Here is a 25,499-nt window from a genome sequence, read left to right as displayed (position 1 = left end):
GCTCGAGACGGAAAAAACAGTAAATGTGGTTTACAAAGACATTTCATGAAGTGTCTTCCCGTCATTACATTTGAAAGTAGAAACATATTTACTCAAAATTTAGGTAGTAACATATTTTTATTGCAAAGACTGAAATAGAGGTGAGAAAAATTATCATTTGTGAACATAAGAAAACTACTACAACTGTATCAACTGTTATGTTATAATGTTTAAATTTCTAAATGGTGCAAGATAATACAAAATTCCATGCGGAAAAAGTCGTGGGCAGCAGATACGTATAGTTATAGGTGTGGGGCTATGCATGCTGATTTTTCATATACTGCATGAATGCGAACATGTAAGAATAATCTATCTATCTTACTATAATAAAACAGTACTTTTTCTGTCTGTCTGTTTGTACGCGATTTTGATGAACTTTTGTGTGTGAGTTCACGGGGATTCGAGGATGGTTTAGATTCACAATTGGATATTTTATCTCGATTCTGAGTTAAGAAAAACTAAAAATACACGCTTTAAAAGCAAAAAAACTAAGCATTGTTGATAATTAGCCTCCATGGCAACGGGCTTTTGCATTGTTGTTGCCTTCTGCGTAACCATGGGAAAGGTTTTTGGTAACGGCAGTGGCGTGCCCAAGAGGAGGGGTATGTATAATGAGAAGATACCAAATGTCCAGCGTATAAATACTTACCGCCATATCCATATCTCACAAAAAGTACATTTGGGCAGGACAATGTCTGTCGGGTCCGCTAGAAAGATATATAGAGAGATAGAGATATAAATAGAAAGATAGAGAGAGTTATAGAGATATACATAGAGAGATAGAGAATTAGAGAGATAAAGAGAGATGCTTAGTATACTTTTAAAAAATTACAAAAAAAATTGATTGAGGCATTGCAACGCATGCCGGGCATTATCTAGTGTTAATATAATTAATGAATTTCTTGTAGGATCATAAAATCTGGTGGTTGGATGTTAATGTGTAGTGTGAGTAGATTAAATGCAAATTTAGTAATTTTAAGACATTTTTTTTTCCTCCGGCTTCTCTGGAATCCTAGAGTGCCCCCTCCGAGGTGAACGTTTGGATCCGCCACTGGCCCCCTACCCCTGAACATGGTTAAGTAGGTAAAAATGCCGGATGCGTGTGTGTGTTTACCATCCGCATGGCGCTGTCCAGGACGGCGTAGTGGCTCTGGAGCAGGTCCAGCAGCTCCTGGGGATACTTCTCCAGCGCGTCCGGGTAGCAGTGGGCCACCTGCACGGCCCACACACTACACACTGCATCTTGCACACATGTGACACAGTGACGCCATTCTGATTGTGGAGTGAATGGTTTCGAACAACGTATGTAACACAAATTGGTCTGAAGCAATGGGAATACATAATGTTGCTCATGGCGTAAAAAAGGAAGCGCGGTGGCCGCGACTACTGGCGTTTTTCAGAGTACGTAAAGGCAGAGCTATTGGATTTAGATTTAAAGACTGGAGCGATTATAAAGCCAAAGCTAGGTTTATAGGCATCGGAGATGGAATATCAAGCACATTCAAATTTAATAAAACCATGATTTGATGTAAGCTTTTGGACATACGCCATTGCTAAGCACATGTGTGTCTGTAGAAGAAAACTACAAAAAAAAAAAAAAAAAAAAATCTTCTACAGACACACATGTGCTTAGCAATGGCGTATGTCCAAAAGCTTACATCAAGTCATGCACTTCCATTGCACAAATCTTTCAAAGATAATAATAAAATCATATTTTGTAAATAATAGTAATGACATAAAAGAAGTGAGAAGAATAAACAACAACAAATAAAAAAACTTTACTTGTGGTTATGAAAACTCACACCCACCAGAACTACAGTAGAATCTCAGTACTAAGTACTTACAGGGACCTCACGTTTTTGTACTTAGTACTGAAAGTACTTAGTACTGAAACATACATACATATCATCTTTACAAAGAGAAAAAAAAATATTAAAAAAATAGCGACATTATAAGATACATTATTTTTTGGCCAACATCTGACTTCAGTTAAACATTGGTGTGTATGTATAACTTAAGTTTAGTTATTTTTAAAAAAAAATCTGTTATTTCAGTTTGTTTTTGAGCTTGAATGATGCTCTGTTGAACAAAATGTTCTATCTCATAGAAAGATTTCCTGATCCCTTCTGGAATCTTTTCGTGTTTAGAGATAAATTTGTTCAGTTTCTCTAAGCTCTGAATAGCTTCTGTAGCTGTCACAGGCGGCTCCTCAGTGTCAGAATCATCATCTGATTCGACTTTTGATGACTGTGATTGAATGACTTCACTAACGATGTCACTGTCAGTCAACACTGGTGTTGTTTCTGTTTCATTATCCACAGACACATAGTCTGTGAATTAAACAGCATCACACTGCATGGAGGTTGACACTTCTTGCCATACTTCAGGGTCAATGTCATTGCTTTCGCATGTTTGTGCTGCAGTATGGCTTGCATCCTGGTCTGATGAAGTTGCAGTGAGCTCGTCAGCGTTACAGTTCTCAATGCCAGACTTTCTCCAGCAGTTGGCAATAGTTTCTGGCTGAACATTCCACCATCCACCAGTAATCATCTCAATTGCCTGAAGAACATTGATGTTGGTGGGCACTTTCAACCTAATGTTGATGAGCAACCTCTCAACAAGATGTTTTCGAAAATGCACTTTAGCATTCTGAATAATGCCTTGGTCAAGGGGCTGTAACTGAGATGTGCAGTTAGGTGGCAGAAACATCAGTTTGATTTTTTACAGTCGAAGATCAACAGTGTGTGCTGCGCAGTTGTCTACCAACAAAAGAATTTTTCTTCCCTCTTTCTTCATGTCCTTATTGGTTTTCATGAGCCAGTTTGAGAACAGTTCTCTTGTCATCCATGCACGGGTGTTGCTTGCATAATCAGCAGGAAGCCAAGAAACTCCCTTGAAACACCTGGGAGACTTGTGTTTACCAATGATTAATGGCCTCAATTTTTTTGTTCCTGTGGCGTTGCAAAAAAACAACACAGACAACCTTTCATTTGCTTTTTTCCCTCCAGTGCATTTTTCACCCCTATATGCCATTGTCCTGTTCGGCAAAAGCTTGTAAAAAATGCAGTTTCATCAGCATTGAAAATATTGTCTACTGAGTATGATTTAAAAATACTCTCCGACTTTACTTCCTTCCACTGGTTTGCTGCCTCTGAGTCTGCATCTTTGTCCTCCCCACAAACAACCTTCCATGATATACCACGTCGTTCCCGGAACCGGTGCAACCACCCCGAACTGGCTTGGAAGTCTTGAATCTCCATAAGCAATGCAAACTGTTTTGCTTTAGCTTGCAACATTGGGCCAGTTACAGGAACATTATTTGATCGTACTTCCCTCAACCATTTGTTCAAGGCATCTTCCAAACCTTGATGATCGCCGGAACGAAGCCTTTTGCGGTCACAACCAAACAAAGATTCTTCATACATCTTTTCAATATTTGCCCGGTCTTTTACAATAGTACTAACAGTCGTCGCCGCAATGCCATATGTCTTCGCAACTGCGACTTGCTTTTTCCCCTTGTCTAGTTCCCTTAATATTTCCACTTTTTCCTTAAGCGTTTATTGCTTTCGTTTCTTTTTATCTCCAGTCACTCATTTTGTAGCACAAATACAATGCAGTGTCTAAATAACGTAACCTGAAAATAAACTCAACAATAACAATAAACAATCCCGGCACAGACGTCAAACAGTATATTAGCGTAGCGTAACACTTTTGTCTAAATAATTAATACTTCTCTCAAACTTCCATGTTTCGATGTATCGAATGGTGTTGTGTTGCTCACGTCGCATACTACGTATGGTTTAATCTATGGTAGTGCGCGCAACTGTTTGTTAACTTTGTTTTGAGGGTTTAGAGGTTAGAAAATACGTCGCGGTGGTATTTGTTAATGTTTGTTCTACAACATTAATCATTTAGCTGGAAATTTATTTACCAGTTTAAGTAAATTTTGGTGTAGTAATGCCACGCTACTAGTAGAATTTATACGTTATAGTGAAAATATGATACTTTAAACTGAAACAGTTTTGCATGGTGAAGATACGATTTTTGGCTGGGACTTAAAAAAAATACGTTAAATTGAAATATACGTTATAATGAGGTACGTTGTACCGGTATTCTACTGTATAACTATTATTTTTTTTGAAAAATTTGTATTTCTGTCTGAAACCTACTCAAGAAGTACCAGTACTGTGTATTTGTAGTTCTATATTATGATATGTAGAAGGTTGATTGATGAGTTTGAGTCCAGCGTCTCACCATGGCACAATCTCGTTTCGTCAGTCAAGTGAATGTTGCAAAAAACACTACTCTACAGAACTCTGAATCAATTACTTTTTGATCTTGGGGAAAAAAAAAAAAAAAAACACACAAACACTGAATAAACTGAAAAAAAATATATATATAATCGGAGGTTTGCTTAACTATAATCTTCTATCATGCTTTAGCTTGTGACGTGGTTTCGAGCATGACAAATATAAATGCTGTCCCTGACTAGACCAGGGTATCCACACAAAACTATACTAAAATATCTGCAACACAAATTTTAAATTTCCTTGAAATATTTTAAAAATAACTTAACTAATTTTTTTAATTAAAAAGAAAATCTAGCCTCCAATAACCCATAGCTGACCCAGTTCTCTCTCCATTTTTTTTTTTTTTTTTAATTTTACGGAACATTGTATACGCCATTTTAAAGTGTTTAACTACCTATGTACTAAAACACAATTTGAAAAAAAAAAATAATTCTTGGTGTTGGCAAACTTGATCATTACATTTTCCCTTTTAAATTGCCAACACTGTGGATCTCCCACGCCTCGTCCAGGGTTTCGAGTGAGTTCCCCGAATCCGCGCGACCGACTCACACGTCCCTGGGCCCCCAGAGCGAGAGGACTGAACCCTCGATCGCAGCTGAACACACCTGCGCCAGGAACATCACCAGCTCGTCCAGGTTCTTGTCGAACTTGTCCGGGTGCAGGCAGAACAACTTCACCAGCGACTGGTAGTAGCAGTGCTGCTGCAGGAACTGCAACACCACGACACGAAAACAATCACACACACACACACACACACCCTCTCGCGCGCTTAAAAATTAAGGAGTTTTTACGGACCCCTTTACTTCGTTGTCCTTGCCGCGAGAGGCAGAAAACTATGTATTCGCAATATTGTAAAATACCTCAAGAAAACAACAAACTATAAATAATCAATAAAAAAAATACTTTTGTTGGTTAGTTCAATCCTTACACATGAGTACCCGAATTATCTCTCGAACACATATCTAACCCAAGCATAGTGCCTAGGTATCTGAAATTTGTAACCCTAACATTTAATTTGACCACTAATTACATTTACTTTATACATTTACAGTAAGAAATACACACATTTTTAATAAAAAGGTGAGATATAAAATTTGTATGTATGTATATGTACACACACATACATACTATATATATAGTATGTATGTGTGTATATGTATATATATGTGTGTGTGTATGTATTTATTTATATATATATTTGCCTGGCCTGAAATTTGCTAAGTGTACTGCATATGCACAAAGTGTTGTTTGATGCCAAGGCTGAAACAAAATAACATTAAAATATCAGCATAAACCCATTACTTAAATGCTTTCAGTGGAGCTTTAAAGGATTCTTAGTGTTATTTAAGGACTTTTAACGGCCCTTATTCAATTAATATAAACAAGATTTTATAGTTTTATTTTTTGGCAAATTTTTACTATAAAATAATTTGTAATAAATTTGTCGAAACACTCAGAACAAAAAAATTAATTAGTGAGAATTAGTGTTTTAAAATTGATTCAATGAGAAATGTACAATAAAAAAAATATATTTTTTTTTCCATTCATACACTTTTAAGTACTATTTTTTGTCCAGAAAACACATTCCTTGAATTTCAAAAACTAAAAGATTCTTTTTTTTTATGATTTGAATAAAGTTTTGGTTAAATGCTACTTGATTCCAGGATATAACTTGCATTGCGGTGTTATGCGGTCTTTTGACAACCTTTCCAGTGTTATTTCTGTTTTACCACAGTTCAAAAATAAACTTGTCCCTACCAATTAAAGATAAATTAAGGATTTTTTTTTTTATTAAGGTGGTGTACAAATCCTGTACATACTACATACGTACTACTTTGACATCAAACAAGTGTACTGCACACTTCAGAGCATTCATTAAGTGCACGGCAGTCCGCTGCAGATGGGGTGTGGGTGGGAGGGGGGGGGGGGGGTGGAAGGGATAAAATCCCCCTTCCCCGAAATCATGCAAAATTTTTTTTGCAAAATAGCAGAGAAGACAGTATGTTAGGTAAATATGTAGTTGGGCAGTATTGGTGAAAAAAAATTTTTAATCCGAAAATACTTTTATTATATGCTCTTTAACTTCCTCTTTTCATTAAGCCCGGTGGAGATAAGAAATTCCAAATACTTTAGGAGATATAGAATTTTTTAATTTTCATAGTTAGGCGATATTTGTTACAAAAAATTTTAAAATTCCGAAAATACTTTTATTCTATGCTCTTTAACTTCCTCTTTATATTAAACCCGGCGGAGATAAGTAATTCCAAATACTTAAGGAGATATCGAATTTTTTTTCATTTTCATCACAACACCTGTGCATCATGCGGAATTCACTTTGTTTCTTGTTTACGAGTATGAATTTTTTTTTCGCGACATAGGTGAACGACTACATCATTTTCTACTAATGGCAAAGTAATTGTACCTGCCTCTAACTTAGGTGAGTTTTTAACATTTCAAATTTTAATGTTTTATTTGTTATTTGGATATTGTTGCGCAAGTAATAAGTAAAAAAAAATTGCGCGAGTTCCTACTGTTCATCCTTAGTCCCGGTTTGTTTGGTCAGGTCAGTTACATTATAAATACTTTAAAACTAAACAACCATTAAAATTAATTCACATTATTTTTGATGTCTGCTTAGTTTGAAAGTATTTATAATGTAACTGACCTGATCTAATCGACCATTTTAATTAATTAGGCATTCACGAACACACTGCAAAATAAAAAAATGGCTACCGCCGAATGATTGCACAGGTATTGTATTGCAAAATAAGAACGGCGATATCTCCTAAAGTATTTGGAATTTCTTATCTCCGCCGGGTTAAATGAAAAGAGGAAGTTAAAGTGCATAGAATAAAAGTATTTTCGTATTTTTAACATTTTTTTCCCACAAATACCGCCCAACTACATATTTACCGTATGTTATTTCGGGTGATGCAAGGTGGGCTATTAAGACACCTGCAATTTAAATTGTGTCAGAAGCCACATCACCTACAGCTACTTATGTAAGACCATACGTGAGTGGCTGTGTGTGAATAGTATATTTTTAATGTTCATTTAAACACATGTGTTCAAATTATTACTTTTTGAACCACCTCGCCCCCCCCCCCCCCCCCCAAATCTACGTTCTATGAATGAATTCACTCCACCGCTCAGGCCCACCTCTTCACGATATGATGCAGGGTCACGCTTGATTAAGTTCTGTAGCTGAGGGAGATTGTCTGGCAGCTGGTTGTTGTGACGGACCATTGTGAACTGTTGCTGCTATCTGCTCACTGAAACAGAATATAAACACCACATTTACTGTAGGTAGTACCTTCAATCACACAGCCCAGATGTTTGAGTTCAACTCACCCATACATAAAATGGTGTAGAGCATGTCATATTTTAAATACAACAAAATTGTATCATTGCAATAAATAAAATCCGCCTAAGAAGTAAAAGTTCTGTATCACGTATCCAAGTTTATCCCTTTATCCTGATGGCATGATACTATAAATTTTGATTGTGTGGTAGGTACAAAATTCTTGCTGTTTTTAGTACATCAAAAGATCCTGAACATTACAAAAAACTTGTGATATAACAATTAATTATGATCTTAAGTTGAATAAAATTGAAAATATATTTTGCATTCAACTATATGACAAGTTTTTGGGAATTATCCTTTGACGTAGTAAATTAAAACAGCAAGTATAATGTACCAAAGGATCAAAATTTACAGGATCATGCTATCAGGATCAAGGGATAAACTTCGATACGTGCTACAGGGATACGTTCTACAGAAAATTTACCCTTAAACACACATAAGTCAAAATAAACACATTACGTTCTGAAACCAAGTTTTTTTGTTTCAGTCCATAAACGTATCTACATAGAGTAAATAATTAAAACAATGGTTCTCCTTTTGAATTACCGTACATATTACACAACATAAATTATATTCGACCTTAAAAATATCTTAAACACAAAGAAAAATGTAAAAATAAACACATTACGTTCTGAAACCACGTGAAGTATTTGTTTTCATTCCTAAAAACTTATCTCCAAAGAGTACACAAGAGTAATTACCAGTAGTAGAACACACTACTTAAAAAATATTCTATTCGAATAAATGAACCACCAATACATGTATTATTTATATTTGTTTTCAATTTTTTAAAATTATTTTAATAATATTATATGCATTCCTAAGAAAGACAATATTTAAAATTTTTATTCATAATTTTCGATAATTTTCCTACTTTGGGCTTAAAAGTAGAAAGGCAAACTTACATCTACTCGATTATGTACATAAGAATCGTGTGTGTGATGTACGGGAGTTATATAAATAGGAGAAAAAGTAAGGTATAAACATTGTTGTGGTAAAAATGCTCTTAAATACTCCAGCAATATTAGGGGAGTGGGTACAGAATTATTATAAGCAAGCTGGATATATTAATTACATTATTTTAAATAATTAAATGAAGCAGCTATAACCATAAACCATCTGCACTTAGTTGACTCGATGAATGAACAACGTTAAGTATATTATGGAATAACGCGTAATTATAAATACTTCAGATATTGCGGAGTGTGTAAGCATAATACTGCTACATTTAAGGTATCACCCAACGACCTAGAGATATCTCTAGGTCGTTGGTATCACCTCATAATTCCATATCTTTTAAGCTTTTCGATCTGTATCGACTATCGATTGTTAATAGCGGTTCAACGAGGACAACGACAAGCACATGTGCACTACAGTTTATTTACGTACGAGGCCGGGTATGGCTGATTTCGAAGATGACGAAATAAATGAAAACTGTTGTGATTATGTATGGTTTGATGATAATACTATAGAAGAAACAACACAAATGGATGCTTGTTTTACTGCTTTTGACAAAGATGGGTAAGTACTTGTAAAATTGTATTTTAAAAAAACTTCCTGGGCACGAATTTACCGCGAAATTTAAAATATGAAATTATGTTTGACGGTAAATTTATATGACTGGAAACCTGCGTTTATGTAAAAAATATATTTTAGACACCTTACAGGGTGCAATTTAAGTACTTTAAATCATTTAATATTCTTATAACATACCATTAAAGTAGAGTGCCTAAGTTGGGGTGGTTTTGTGTAAGATAACTAGACAGTTCATAACTTGTTTGGTAAATGTATTGGAGATAACTAAGTTTTTTATCGAGAAAATAAATTAATATTTTCAAAGGCCTAGAAATTTTAATTGTGGAGTGCCATTTAAATATTTATAAACTTATTTTAATAGATCTATCAGTTCAAAATTGCAAAGTTACAAACTTAATGCAGCATTAACCCAAAATTTTTACTGAATATAAATTACTAAAATTACTGCCCTACTAGCCTCCACAGTATTAGTGTAGGCCTACATACAATTCCATAACAATATAGACAATTTCATCATGGTGACAACGTTACAACCACCCCTACAGTCTTACGCTACAATTGTGGAAAAATAGGGGATTTTGGACAGAGAATACTAAACATATTTGTTTTCCACAATATTTATTTATTAAGAAATGTGAATAAACGAATTAGGTTTGGTTGTTATGTCCTTGTTAGTTCGGAATTGCCAGAGGGTGGCATGCTGTGATGTAGGTGAAATCACTTTTTTACCTCGCTATTGCCATGTTGTATCCATCCAAAACTTTGCGGAAAGTTTGAATTAGAATCTCCTTCATTAAAAGCAGCCACATTCATGACAAAAAAAAGTCATTTAAAACTGTTTCCTTACTGAAAACACTACACTTGAGTCAATTTTTTGGCCAATCAACCAATATGGCACAACAATTAGCAGAAGGAAAAATAAAGGCTTCATGCAGTTAGCGTGTAACCATACAGACATGACCACCCCCTGGTTGTGTTCTTGCTCCTGGTAGTTAAGCAGTTTTTTTTTGTTAAGTTGGAAGTACTAGAAAAACATGGTGGTATTGAATTTGAATCTTGCTTATCCTCAGTTAAAATCTAAACAATATAAGTTAAAATTGTTTAAAAAAAGAAGGGTTTAAAGTATCACTTTAAAACATAATCAAGAAAATAGTTTTTCTACGTGGTAGGTAACACACGGTAAGTCAAGCTTCAGTAATTTGTTATTTGGTAGCAACACTCCCGAAGCTACTTAGTTTCTATATTTTGATTTAGTTAGCTTAAACATTACTAGGTAGTTTTTTGTAGGTACTTTTCTTCTTTCCAAATTCAAGCTTCGATTATGGAAAAACTACATGTTCCTTATAACTTTCAACAACCCTATCTCAGTGTTTAGCTTAAAATGTGGTGTGCTATGATCCTTTGAAACATAGTGGTTTTTTATGCTCTTTGTTTTATTAGTTTTTTACAGTTAAAAAACTGTTTCAATTTTTTTCAAGTAAAATACAGTTATTAAAATTTCTTCCTTAATTAGATTTTATTGTGTTATTTATTTAGCTGTGGGTTGGTTTCATAAATTAATCAATTCTGATTCCTGTGCTGATTATGACAAAGTAGGTACGTATTTATTCTTAGACTGATTCTCTATCCATTTTTTGGACAAATTTAAGATTAACAGGTCTTAATGTCACAAAAGTAATGAAAGTAGAGGATTGTTCATGAAAGCCACAAAAAAATTCTGAAGCTTACAGTAACAGTGCTGGAAATCTCTAAAAAAAAAAAAAATTGCCAAATGTATTTTGCTAGTTTGCATTTAGTTTTTTTTATATCTCACTCTATATTTGTACTAGTTGGCTACTGTCCACTTAAATCATGTGGAAATTAACTCTGGAAAGATTCCAGCTTCTAAAACAAAAATCTGCACATTCCTGCAAATAGTAGATTTATTTCATGTGATGTTAAATTTCCCATATTATGTTTAAACATTGACTCTGTGACATAAAATGTAAAAATATTATTTTTAGAATGTTTTGAAAAATTTTTGGAATCTGTTCACCAGGTTTTTGTAGACACCATGGTTAAAGTTACGTCTTTATATAGCCTCGACATGACGTCGGCGCATGCGCAGCGTGGACAGGTCCAACTCAGGAGGGGCAAGGAAGGAAAAATCGGACCAGAGGAGGGGAAATCTCCAGTCCCGCGGCGGGCACTTCAAAATCCAAGTCATTACGTCGGGCTACTGAGTTTATGCTACAGTAAAACTATTGAATTATAAATCAGAACCAAATTTTTTAGTCAGAGACATAAACAATCAGAAGCGAACAAATTTTTGGTTTTTTAAAGACATTGTAAGATTATAAATTAAGATTGTAAAATTATAATGAAATGACTCGAATAAATCTATTTATTTACCATCTAAGTTCAATAAAGAATATTTGGAAAAATGGAATTAGCATGTGTTGGCGATATGAGGTGTTGTATGTAAAAGTTATCGTTCGGCTGGTTTGAAAGAGAGAAAAGAAAAGCACTAAGAAGAGTTCTTGCCCCGGGTGGAAGCCAGCCTAGTCACGTCCCTGAGTCCGCGCGCCAGATCTAGCTGGTGACTTTGTTTTGTGCAGCCTGATTCAGTAATCTGTCAACATAAGTGTTTGCATAAGTGGAATAAGTTGTCAACAGACACTGCTATGAATCCTTGATATCTTCACAGAACTATTGAAAAAAAAAATAGATATATTTATTTACATTAAGTATTGTTTTATAGTTATACCTTTTTAGTTTTTATTTGTTAATTTTTTTGTTTTGGTGAATTCTGTTTTTAAGAGAATTATATATTTATTTTTTTGTTTCTTCATCACATGTCATGTATTGGATTAATTGGTTACTCAACAGGAATGCATGACATAAAAAAATTATTGTGAGATATTTAATATTGATTAAAATATGATATCTGGGCCTCGAAAAGAGTGAAGTTGCCCGTCACTTATCTTTTTGATCGATTATAACTGTAGTCTACTTGTGCAGTGTATGTTGAATTAATTTCAGCTCACTATAATACTTTTACTTGCTTTATGATGCATACAGGTTTTTGGTTTTTTTTTTTTATAGGGATGGCTTCTTGAATTTGAAGGAATTTACATGTTTGTGCCGTGCTTTATTTCGAAATGACAAAGGAAAGATATACACTGTAGAACCCAAGAGAATAAATGATATGTTCCAGGTTTTTGATAAAAACCAGGTAAGTCAGACTTTACTGACTGTTGTCTGTTCTAAAGAACCTTTTTAGCATAGTTATTACTTCATGTAGGGCTTATGCCAATTGTGTACCTTATTTAGTGCATTATAAATACATTTCACATAATGTGGCATGCGTTTTATTTCAAGTTGCAGATTAGTTTGTCGCACCTCACTGCAGCTTCGTAAACTGCGCCAATTGTTACGTCTCAGATTTCTAGCACATTCTACATCTGTTGCGATCTGCTTATTTGCCTACATATAAAGTTCTTACAACGCACCTACTTTTCACTTAACTTGATTAATGTACCTATACAGACTGCTTTATAAAAGTCTATACCCAATAATGTGTCTTTTATCAAAAAATTGCCACAAATTTATTCCTTCACTGAAGATGTCTTCCTTGTTCATTTTCCTTTGTTACCCAATCCATGCCTACCCTTTGAATTTTTCAGTACAATAGAAATATAAGGTGTGAGTGGTAAACCTTGGATCGATTTGGAATCGGAACTAATACTGTAGTGCGAAGCAAGCTTGCTGTTCATAATGCTACTTAGCTGCTTCATTTATAATAGTTTGGTAATGAAACTGGAAAATTAAATTGAACTCATACACAGAGGGTTTTTTTTATCATAGACAATGGTTTGTGTTAACAAGCACTTATTTATTTATAATTTTTATTGTAGGACAAGAATTTCATACTTTTAGCTATTGCTGTTTTGTAATTGGAGCATGAAACAAAATTTGGACTGCTTCTTGATGTCATTTTAATTCATATTTAAAATATTTTAAAAAAAAATACATTAATGTATATTTTAAATAGTGAGCACTTTTTAGGAAAAAAAATATTTTTCAACATTGCTTAGAACCTATTTATAATATTCAAACAGTATTTTCTCAACTTTTAGTTCTAACATTATTTACGAGTTAGAAGTCTCTGATGAAAAAGCAGAGCGACAATAATCTGTTGGATCATTTGGGTATGGAACTTTAAAAAATTAGTCACTCAGTATTAAATAATGAAACGGGTTGGCTTACTGGCAAAGTCTTTTTTTATATAACATTGTAAGTACCTAGGTTTCAGAATTTCTGTACAGACATCATTTTTTAAATTTTTAATTCACAAATTTGCTAGGTTTGTAGTAAACCCTTGTGCAAAGTTATTGCTTTAATCTACTAATGAATGTGACATAATCAAAAAGTATACTTTTTTTTAACTTTGGAAGAGTAATATTTTTTTAGGAGTCAGCCACAGAAGTGTCTTATAAAGCACTAAAAATATGTATCTCTTGAAGTTTTTGTTATAGTTTTATTTTATCAATGGTTTTTATTTTATTTTAGGATGGTTACGTAGACAGACAGGAATTCCAGTTCTGTTGGAACAACTGGATCAAAAAGGTAAGTGACACATTTCTATGCATTAAAAGGCTGATTTGTTGTTAATACTGGCTTTCTATTAAGCCCTCATCTTCCTTTCAACTCTAAGCGAATTGAACAATTCCGAGGAAATGCATCAGTTAAGAATATGAATAATGAGCAAGCTGAAAAAAAAAAAGTAAAAGTGTAGCTCCTTGTCACCTGTGTTAATAAACTGTTTACTCCATCACACATACAACATCCGGATGCTTCGGTTTCTGGTGCACCAATCTTCGCACATGAATTCCACACTCGCAGTTCGCTGTCGCCCACCAAGGGGCCACTCACCCTTTTCACTTCACTCCCCTCGCAGATCACTCACAAATGCCGGTGTCGCTATCAGCTAGGTGGGCCTCCGTCTAGAATACCTGCCAAGTTCCGACCTGGAAAGGTCTCGTAGCCCTCCAAAGTGTCGCATCATCAGAAGTTTCAATTTTACACTCGAAACTTCCAGAACAATGGCGTCCTAGTTATGCCACTTCACGCAATGGGGCCCTGGGTGTGTGTAGAACCCTCGAGAGCCGCAGAGAATTCTCTGGCCTCAATGGGAAAGCACTGGGTAAGGGTAATGTGGGTAGTGAGATGTCGCCGCCAATGCAAATCGGATTTGGCATGTAGCTGTTATTAAATGTGCTAAACGCGCGCAGGCTAGCCAACCTCATTGCCTCGCCTCTGGTATCCTTGTAGCACTATCCCCTATGTTCGTCCCAAACAATTAACAATGTGCTGCCGTTCATGCTGCGATGCCTTCTACATAGCTGTCATTCATAATGGATGTGGCCCACTTCTTGACAGATGTAACATCGCGGCCTTCCTTCAATTCTTTGGGACCATAGATCTGCTTTGATATTATTCTGTTCTTCTTTATTTGTTGCCATGGTGTCTCCTTTCTCATCAGGCAGTCCTTTTGGGTATGGTCCTGTTCTGGGCACCTCCATTGGCATACGAAGAATTGTGGGCAACTTCCTGACCTCCGAAGCTGTTCGAACCATTGTTAGTACTGGAACCGGCAGTCACTTTGTGGTAAGGTTTTATCACAGTTTGCCTCGCCTTGATGCTCATTTTTCCTTGAAGGAGTGAAGGCACCTTCAATTTCCGAAGCGTGAACAACAGCATCGCATCTCTTCTTGCGGCGAGCCAGACAAAGTGTTTGATGGACTCTGCATCTTTAGGTCTATATAAATGTACTGTTAGCTAGCTGCTGTCGGAACTCTGCAGCTTGTGCACGCCTGTTCGAGCTGAATTGGCTGTTGCTCCAGTCGGGCAAGTCGATGTTCTTGTACGAGATGCTACCTTCAAACACTGCACTTTATCTTCAAACTGAATGGTGGTTTTCTCGATCTTCTTTCTAATTTCCTCTTGAGTAGCCATTAGTTCACCTCGCAAGTCTTCTTGCGCCGCCACCAGCTCGTTTCGCTTATAGTATTGTACCTCTTTAGTTTCATCAATTTCGCTCTTCTTGGCTGTCCCTGATTTCATTCTTCATATTGTTACCCTGGCCACCGGCTGCCGCAGAGTCCGGTAGGCAACGGACCCTTGAGACCCCCAGTGAGGGAGGTGTATGTGTCGCCTGACCACTAGTGGCCAGTCAGTCACGACCTTCCCCCTCCACGCACCCACGGCGTCAGCCGTGGAGGCCGCCAGTCTGAAGACCTGGGCGGCGAGAGGTCTGGAGACTTCTGGGGTCGTCGCCTCGGGGGATGGGCGGGTCGGGGACACTCGTGACGCCACGCGCGGCTTCTGGGTGCTTCCACGCGGGTATAAAAGGACTCCGCCTCCGAGGGAGGGGTAGAGAGAGAGTGTGTGTGTACCTACCGGCGAGTGACTGCTCGACGGCTGAAGGCCTGGCCGCCGAGGAAGGGTCTCTGTGACCCGCGAGGAGTCGGGGCGGTGTTGCGGTGAGGCAGTCGAGGACTGCGTTGTGTGGACAGAGGAGCGAGCCACTGTCGAGCCGGGCCCCAGTGTGCAGGCGTGAGACCGACTTAACGGACAGAGATTGGACTGAGAGCCGACCTCCGTAGCGTAGTCGGATGCACACCGTCTTACGCTGCGAGGGGTCCTGGCTTCGAGTCCCGGGTAATACATGGGTGTTCATCTACGTACTGCAATTTGATCGATGATATGGTAATATAAAATGCTTCGAATAATTAAAAATTGACCCTATGGCCGTGGGCGGAGAGCTGTAGGCCACATAGCATATAAAAATATTGGATCGAGAGTGTTCTTGATTACATTTAAGATGTAGTTATTAATAATCACTAACACTGTATAAATTCTAATCGGGCTATCCTTACGAACCCGTTTTCCCAACATTCATAACAATATCCTCTTGGCTCTATCCATTTTATTTCTTCATTTCCTCCCGGTTACTCGCCATTTTATTCTTCAGTGCATCTTGTTTACTCTCCATTTTATTCTGGCAACTCTTTATTTCGGCCAAGAAGCCGTTACGTTCCTAAGTTCGTCGGTAGCCATCTTCCTCGTCAACATGCACTAAAACGTGACTTTCATTTGTGTAACTAGACTTGACTTTTCACTTACTACCTAGCCTAAAGTTATACTCTAAACTAGCACTAACTTTATTACACTCAAAACTACTACTAACGTTCTTACATTTAAAACTAACTTCAGTTCTTAACACTAACTTTATTCTCGAATGGCTGATTCTAATTTTTTTATTAATTTTTCTCAGCCAAATAACTTCTGAAAAATTTGCCTTGAATGCCTTGTTAAAAATAATTATATATTACATATTTTATGTAATAGTTTTATTATATATTAATGTTTATAATAATATATACCGATTAATATCTATAGTGTATATACAATTATAAAATAAATATTAATTAAATAAGTATAAATAAATAATTTACTTGTTACAACAATGCATGTGTATGTGACGTTACTGCTTGCTTACTGTAATGATATTGGTAATCGTTCTGAAGGAATAGACCTACAAACGTTTCTCTCGCCTTAAAACTGTCACCTCGAATAATGCTTAATGCTTAAAATCTCGTCGAAGCACGCAATGGACATTCGGAAGTAGATGCAACATCGCTTGTCAACTCTTTAAGCAGCTCAGGAACCAGAGTACGGAATTCTCCTGATGCTTCATATTCTTCTTCTGCAAGACGTACTTTAACACGCAGTGCAGAATTGTCTGGATTCTAAAGCTGAAATATTTTTTTTTTCTTTCAATGATGCGTTTCAAGTATCGTGATAACTTGTCTTATTTTCTTTATCTTCGTCCTCTGCCATTGCTGGTAGTAACGGAACGTATTCGAAATCGTCGTAATTAACGGAATTCGGTACGCGCGGTTTACTGTGCACGCCGCAGAAAATTGTATCGCTGCAATACGGTACCGCAAAAAAAAAAAATGGTTGTCTGTAAAGTCGGTTTACGGACGATAGTTTAACGTGACTTCATAACAAAACATTGATGAAATGATTGCATACTTTATGAATAAAATTGAATCATTTTTATTTTAATAATAAAAGAATAAATACTTGAAATTATACTAGTAATCAGATTTTTAAAATGCATGAATAATTAACCTCTATTGCCGAAATTGTTGTTGTAATAAGCAATGAAAACCACATTAACTTTTCACTTCACTTTATAAACAGTCCAGTGGAAGAGAGATAGATGCGGCGCAAGCGTACAATGAGCGTAACGGAACAATGTGCGTAACGGGATACTTTTTCATGCGTGCAGCCGGCGTTCATCGATTTATTAGACGTTGTCACGTCAAAAAAAAACATGTGTGTGTGTGTGTGTGTGTGCGCGCGCGCGCGCGCGCGCGTGAAATCCACGTGCGACATAATGAAACTTCTTGCTTGTTATATCATTACGTAGGTACAGGAAACAAAATTATCTTTGGCTGAGGTCGCAGATAAAAAAATATATACATATATATGCAAGTATACAAGCGCTAAATTATGCTGTTGCGCAAGTTTTCATGGGTGGAAGTATGCAAGTGTGGAAGTAATGCAGTTGTGCAAATGTGGAAGTATGCGTGATTGTGCGAGTATGCTGCGCCATTTCTACCTCTCCCCCCTGCCATCTCTTCATCTACCGGTTCCCCCCACGATTTACTTAAATATTCCTATCGTGCTGTCGAAATCTTTGTAACGCTCGAAAATTATTGTAAACCCCTCAGCAAAGAAGTTTAAATCTTAAAAAAAGAAAGGTAGTGCCGCTATCAGAGAGTGGGGGGCCTTCAGGCGTGTAGCGTTCATGGCCCGAGCCCCGCCTGCAAGCACGTTCCGTCGCCTGCAGTAGCCTCGTAAAAGCATATTACCTTTGAAAGATTTGTGCAATGGGAGTGCATGACTTGATGTAAGCTTTTGCACATACGCCATTTCTAAGCACTTTTTCTGTAGAAGAAAACTAAAAAAATACCCAAAAGACAAAAACACAAATTAAGCAAAAAAATTGCTGTTGTCAACAGGATATAAACACCACATAATATTCCATAACAGGAATATGGTCAACAAACAAAGAAAAACAAAGAAAAATGGACTAAGAGAACGAAAAAAACCCCACAAATGATGACAGCACAAAAATATTGAACCCAAAAAAAATGAAAGTATGTACTCACAGGTTGGCAGCATGCCCTCGACTTATGGAAAGTGCTGTATTTATAAGGAAGTCCATAGTAATCAGGATTATTTTTTTTTTTCCCCTTTTCGACACGTGTCCGACATCCATGTAAAAATACGGATTAGTGATTCCTCTTCTTAAAAAAGGGGGTTGTCTGTAAAGTCGGTTTACGAACGATAATTTTACGTGATAACGTCATAAGAAAAATTGATGAAAAATTGCATACTTTTTTCATTTTCAAATATTATTTACAGTTTTTTGCAAATTTAATTTAAATAATTTGTTTAAATATAATCACGAACAATTAGTTAAAAAGCCCGCCTTTAACCCGTTTGATATTGTTGAAGGTTTTCTCGCACGGTGGTTGGCCGGTTCTTGCAAGCTCGGCTCAGGCGGAACGTGACAATGAGTCATGCTTTTTCATGCGTGCAGCCGGCGTTCATAGATTTATAAGACGGTATCACGTCAAAAAAAATAATTAGAAATGTTCTTTAAGTATGACCTAACGGCCGTTAATATTGAAGAACGGTACGTGCCGTTGGAAATTATTTCAAAATTCACGGAAACTACCTCAGCTGATATATCCCGATGGTAACAAGACTGAAGGACAGTTTCCAGTAGTCAGCTTTTGCCAACTTTGCCTCACTTCAATCATAGTCGAACATGAAGTGTAAATAGCGCGATACTGTCAACCTATCACGTATAAATTATCTCTACAAAAAATTATTTTTCTAAAATAAAAAATTGGTTGTCTGTAAAGTCGGTTTACGGACGATAGTTTATCGTGACGTCATAACAAAACATTGATAAAATGATTGCATACTTTTATGAATAAAATTTAATAATTTTTATTGAATTATCACTATTTTGTATGGATACAAAGAAGTGAAATGAAATCTACAATTTAATTGATAAATTTACTTTTATTTGCACTCATTAATTCAAATATGTTTATTACTTAAACGAAGAGATTATTTTAACTATAACTTTTATACATGTTTTCTATTTAACTTCTTCCAATCTGTGTTATTCTGTTAAGGATAGGACGATGATAGGAAAAGTAGGAAACGAATGGGAGTGTTTCAAGTTTAATGTGCCTCGAAAAAGTCAAATCGATGGTTGTTCCAATCGAGTGGAAGAGAGATAAATGCGGCGCAAGCGTACAATGAGCGTAACGGGACAATGAGTCATCCTTTTTCGTGCGTGCAGCCGGCGTTCATCGATTTATTAGACGTCACGTCAAAGTCGCCACATTCTTGCGAATTGGGGTTCAGTTTGTTTATTATGTATAGATATGACCTTTTTATGTTAAAAAAAAATTGTAAGAAAATTTCATTACAAGGTTTTGAAAAGGTCCTGAAATTGGTCTACCAGATATTATTAGGCATTCTCTATGTCAAATTTAGGAACCACCATGTTTTCTTGAGTTGAGACGTGCAATTGGTGAGAACTGTAGGTGGCTAATAGTGCCCCTCTTCATTTAACTGCGCGAAATCATGTAACAAAATGCCTTTCAGCAATTCAGTTTTATTATGTTGCGTGAAAGTTTTCTATGTTTGCGGAACCTTTTTAAGTGAAGTAATTTTCAAGAAATCAAATGTTTATGCATTAGTTTTGCATAACTAGTTGTATAATTAGCATTTTTTATTTTTTGGTTACATAAGCACAGTACCTATACTATTAAAGCCTGAAAGTTATATCCCGAATTATTTTAACTGTGCAGTTACGTCGGGCCTTCAGAGAATGGGCATTTTTTTTTTTTTTTCGAAATTTCTTTAATATTTCTTTACGGTTATTATTAATGCTTGGTTCCTATTGTAAAAAAAAATTACACAGTACAAACAAATTTCAAAGTAGTTACATGAAAATTCTTTGTTTAAGCTTTGTTGTACGTACATGTGATTTGTAGTAATGATATATCGTCACATTTACATATAACAAAGCTGTAACAAAGATATTACATATAACTTTCTAATATATATATTTTTTAATTTACAGTATGAACGAAGCAATGTGCAGGCGTTCTGTTTTGTAAAGAATGTTAGAGTCGGAAAAGATATAAAATGTATAAACTCTAACTCTACACAATTGTTACAATATGTAACTTGGCATATTTCAGAGCAGTTAACTGTGTCCAGACATATACTGGTTCCTAGTCTCGCCGCAGGCGCTCTGAGACGTTTCTTTCGCGGCATCATTCGAAACAGCAAGGAAATTCTCAATAGTGTAAAACATCCAAGCATTGAATACGTCATAAGTATTTCCTGTAATTTTTTTGGCATGTTTCCCTACGCCTGGGGAACATGTCATCTGTAGAGACCTGTAAAATTCGCGATTTCAAATCCCTAAAGGATAGACTCCATGATCCTCTACGCACTCGTGCAAATTACATCTGCTGATTGGTTACCGACTCGTAACATCTGTTGACTGGAATGATCGTGATTCGCTCATTCTTCTGTTAAAAGATTTTTCATTGGCCCAGAGTCCTTCAGATAAACTGTGGCCCAATCACTGAAGCAAAATAAAGTCAAAAGTATTTGGACTCTATCCTATCGCGAAATGAATCCGCGAATTTTACAGGTCTCTAGTCATCTGGTTTGACTTGACTCGCGGAAAGTCGTGTGTGATTATTTGTGCCCAGCAGTTGGTAGGCATTCTCCCGAGACCCTCTCCCGGCAGCACCGTGTAGCAGGCGCAGCGCCGAAGACATCCCCCCCGCGTTGAAAAAGTGTTATATCTTTGCCGCCACTTTTTGAGGCAGATCGATGGCTGTGCCAGCAGGTGCTAAGCGTAGACCCTCCCCTAGCCCCCACCCCTCCACCCCTACACCCCCTCGATTGTCATCCCCCCACCCGCTGCCGCTAACCTCACCGAAATAAACCGTGGCGTGGTCGGTAGTCCGGCGCCGTATTAAACGTCACTCTAAAACTGCCACGCGACTCTTCCGATAAGGTGGGTTGCTTTTCAGTTTCACGGCGAAGCTTGTTTATCTCCCGCCTCTGTCGGAAAGTGGAACACGCGAGCGATTTAAACTTCCACACGTGTCTAGCTGTCCTCTGGAGGTAACTCGGTTTGTTGGAAACGTCATAACTAGAGACCGGAAAAATTCGCGAATTCATTTCGCGATAGGCTAAAATACAAATAGTCATACCTCAGTGCTGCCTCTGCTATTGGTTCACAACTCACCTGGATGTCTCTGGGCCAATGAGAAACACCCGACCAAAGCTGTAGCGAATCACAGGCTGCTACGTTGGGACGTCTCACAAGACAGCAGCCAATGAGTGGGTGGCATTTGACCGAGTGTACGTAGAACTATGGAGTTCATCCTACAGGTCGTTGAACCTGCGAATTTTTCCGGTCCCTACATATCTATTGTGCTAGTGCTTCCGAACATTTTTTTTTTTTAACTCTTTAACTTTTTATTTCTTAACACAGGACGTCCCAAAACCCAAATGTCAAAGCCGAGAACAGTTGTTAGGCAAATTAATTACAGTTCTGAATCAGAAAACAAAAAATTCAAAAAGTGTCGTAGTTTTAGGTTTTTTTTTTTTTTAAGTTTTTAAATCCCACCCTGCACCAAATTATTTTACGCTGTGACTAACAGTTCTTTGCTGCGCGATCATAAATAATCCTACTTTTGGTAGCAATTAAAAATAAAATAAAACATGCTGTAATTTTGGGGAAGTTAATTTTTTGCACTATTTTTATGCGACAGCATTTTGTAGTCTAGTAACTTTGACTATCCACAATTTAAAATAAAATAAAAATGTTTAACTTAATATTATTATTGTTTCGTGATTAATCTGTAACCGAAGTTTGTCGAATTCGTACTCATTCTGTATATAAAAAAAATTGGTTGTCTGTAAAGTCGGTTTACGGACGATAGTTTAACGTGACAACGTCATAACAAAACATTGATGAAATTATTGCATACTTTTATGAATAAAATGGAATCATTTTTATTGAATTATCACTATTTTGAATGGATACAAAGAAGGAGTGAAATGAAATCTACAATTTAATTGATAAATTTACGTTTATTTGCACTCATTAGTTCAAATATGTTTATTACTTTAACGAAGAGATTATTTTAACTATACCTTTTATACATGTTTGCTATTTAACTTCTTACAATCTGTGTTATTCTGTTAAGGATAGGACGATGATAGGAAAAGTAGAAAACGAATGGGAGTGTTTCAAGTTTAATGTGCCTCGAAAATGTCAAATTGATGGTTGTTCCAATCGAGTGGAAGAGAGATAGATGCGGTGCAAGCGTACAATGAGCATAACGGGACAATGTGCGTAACGGGACACTTTTTCGTGCGTGCAGCCTGCGTTCATCGATTTATTAGATGTCACGTCAAAAATATACAAATATGTATAAACTTTTGAGTTGACTATACTATTGAAGTATATGGACCATGAAATGAGAAACTACTTAATGTTTTCCGGAAGTTGCAACATGGTAACGGCTAAAATAGGTTGTCTTCTTTGGAACTCTACCTAAAACCTAATCGTTGTTGGAATACAAATAGGATTGGAGCCTAGCTTACTGCCGGAAGAAAACGTGAAGCTTGCTTAAAATGAACGAAACTTTCTTTATGGCGTGAGCTGAGAAAGAAAACACGACTTTTCAGTGTGTGTGTGTGTGTGTGGGTTTTTTTTTTTTTTTTTGTATGTACTGTAGTTAGATGAATAATGTAGCGTTTTAGGTTTAATGACCACACAAAATATAAAATTAAAAAAAAAACACAGTTATAATTGTGTTACATTTTAAAATTATACAATATTGAAAAAAAAATTGACAAAGTAAAGAAACTTAACTTGCTTTCACTGTTGTATTACCTCAATCCTATACATATTCAAGATCCAATAGAGTTATAATAAGAGTATATACATAATAAAACTAGTAATTATGACATAATATACCGTTTCGTTTTCAGTAATCAAGTGGAGATTTTAATTTTTTTAATATTTGCCTCATATTTCACTATGTTTTTTTGTGGGTCCATTCTGCGCCTCCTGTAGCTCGGAGCCCGAGACAGACCCCCTCCCCCTGTGCCCCTGTAACCACAGCAGTCACCTTGACCCGCCACGCACCTCTATGGTCTACTTTCCCGTGCGCTTTCCGTCGCTGGCCTGTCGTTGGGGTCTCAGACAGAGAAGTCGAGCCGAGCGTTGTTTGTTTTTTTTTTTGCTTTGTTTGATTTACTAAAAGGATAAACAATTTTTAAAAAACCGTGATCCAAATGTATAAGATCATAGCCTGACCAAAAGAATAGATCATAGCCTCACCAAAAGAATAAGATCATAGCCCCACCAAAAGTATAAGATCATAGCCTCACCAAAAGTATAAGCTCATAGCCTCACCAAAAGAATAAGATCATAGCCCCACCAAAAGTATAAGATCATAGCCTCACCAAAAGAATAGATCATAGCCTCACCAAAAGAATAGATCATAGCCTCACCAAAAGAATAAGATCATAGCCCCACCAAAAGTATAAGATCATAGCCTCACCAAAAGAATAAGATCATAGCCCCACCAAAAGTATAAGATCATAGCCTCACCAAAAGAATAAGATCATAGCCTCACCAAAAGTATAAGATCATAACCTCACCAAAAGAATAATATCATAGCCCCACCAAAAGTATAAGATCATAGCCTCACCAAAAGAATAAGATCATAGCCCCACCAAAAGTATAAGATCATAGCCTCACCAAAAGAATAAGATCATAGCCCCACAAAATGTATAAGATCATAGCCTCACCAAAAGAATAAGATCATAGCCCCACCAAAAGTATAAGATCATAGCCTCACCAAAAGAATAAGATCATAGCCTCACCAAAATTATAAGATCATAGCCTCACCAAAAGAATAATATCATAGCCCCACCAAAAGTATAAGATCATAGCCTCACCAAAAGAATAAGATCATAGCCCCACCAAAAGTATAAGATCATAGCCTCACCAAAAGAATAAGATCATAGCCCCACAAAAAGTATAAGATCATAGCCTCACCAAAAGAATAAGATCATAGCCCCACCAAAAGTATAAGATCATAGCCTCACCAAAAGTATAAGATCATAGCCTCACCAAAAGAATAATATCATAGCCCCACCAAAAGTATAAGATCATAGCCTCACCAAAAGAATAAGATCATAGCCCCACCTAAAGTATAAGATCATAGCCTCACCAATAGAATAAGATCATAGTCCCACAAAAAGTATAAGATCATAGCCTCACCAAAAGAATAAGATCATAGCCCCACAAAAAGTATAAGATCATAGCCTCACCAAAAGAATAAGATCATAGCCCCACCAAAAGTATAAAATCATAGCCTCACCAAAAGAATAAGATCATAGCCTCACCAAAAGTATAAGATCATAGCCTCACCAAAAGAATAGATCATAGCCTCACCAAATGAATATCATAGCCCCACCAAAAGAATAAGATCATAGCCTCACCAAAAGAATAAGATCATAGCCTCACCAAAAGAATAAGACCATAGCCCCACCAAAAGTATAAGATCATAGCCTCACCAAAAGAATAAGATCATAGCCCCACCAAAAGTATAAGATCATAGCCTCACCAAAAGAATAAGATCATAGCCCCACAAAAAGTATAAGATCATAGCCTCACCAAAAGAATAAGATCATAGCCCCACAAAAAGTATAAGATCATAGCCTCACCAAAAGAATAAGATCATAGCCCCACCAAAAGTATAAGATCATAGCCTCACCAAAAGTATAAGATCATAGCCTCACCAAAAGAATAATATCATAGCCCCACCAAAAGTATAAGATCATAGCCTCACCAAAAGAATAAGATCATAGCCCCACCAAAAGTATAAGATCATAGCCTCACCAAAAGAATAAGATCATAGCCCCACAAAAAGTATAAGATCATAGCCTCACCAAAAGAATAAGATCATAGCCCCACAAAAAGTATAAGATCATAGCCTCACCAAAAGAATAAGATCATAGCCCCACAAAAAGTATAAGATCATAGCCTCACCAAAAGA

At 36.5% G+C, this 25,499-nt stretch overlaps 2 protein-coding genes across 4 annotated transcripts in view; one reads left to right on the top strand and one right to left on the bottom strand.

Annotated features, from left to right (window-relative positions):
- LOC134531770 (protein SDA1 homolog) overlaps positions 1-8,408 on the bottom strand; it is a 48,679-nt gene extending 40,271 nt beyond the window's left edge. The window contains exons 1-4 of one of the 3 annotated variants that reach the window (XM_063367673.1): positions 8,342-8,408; positions 7,509-7,621; positions 4,955-5,059; positions 1,154-1,252 (exon numbers count right to left, since the gene is read on the bottom strand). In XM_063367673.1, the coding sequence (XP_063223743.1) occupies positions 1,154-1,252; positions 4,955-5,059; positions 7,509-7,595 (291 nt within the window). In that variant the 5' untranslated portion in view covers positions 7,596-7,621; positions 8,342-8,408. Of the gene's footprint in view, positions 1-1,153; positions 1,253-4,954; positions 5,060-7,508; positions 7,622-7,700 lie in introns of all 3 variants that reach the window. The other 2 variants (XM_063367664.1, XM_063367683.1) reach the window with 2 other exon arrangements.
- Positions 8,409-9,045: 637 nt separating this feature from the next.
- LOC134531913 (uncharacterized) overlaps positions 9,046-25,499 on the top strand; it is a 68,735-nt gene continuing 52,281 nt past the window's right edge. Inside the window, exons 1-3 of the mRNA XM_063367956.1 lie at positions 9,046-9,234; positions 12,334-12,463; positions 13,801-13,857. Coding sequence (XP_063224026.1) covers positions 9,077-9,234; positions 12,334-12,463; positions 13,801-13,857 — 345 coding nt within the window. The 5' untranslated portion in view covers positions 9,046-9,076. The remainder of the gene's footprint in view (positions 9,235-12,333; positions 12,464-13,800; positions 13,858-25,499) is intronic.

Source organism: Bacillus rossius, chromosome 1 (assembly GCF_032445375.1).
Source record: "Bacillus rossius redtenbacheri isolate Brsri chromosome 1, Brsri_v3, whole genome shotgun sequence".
NCBI lineage: Eukaryota > Metazoa > Arthropoda > Insecta > Phasmatodea > Bacillidae > Bacillus > Bacillus rossius.
This window is presented reverse-complemented; position numbering and strand designations above follow the sequence as displayed.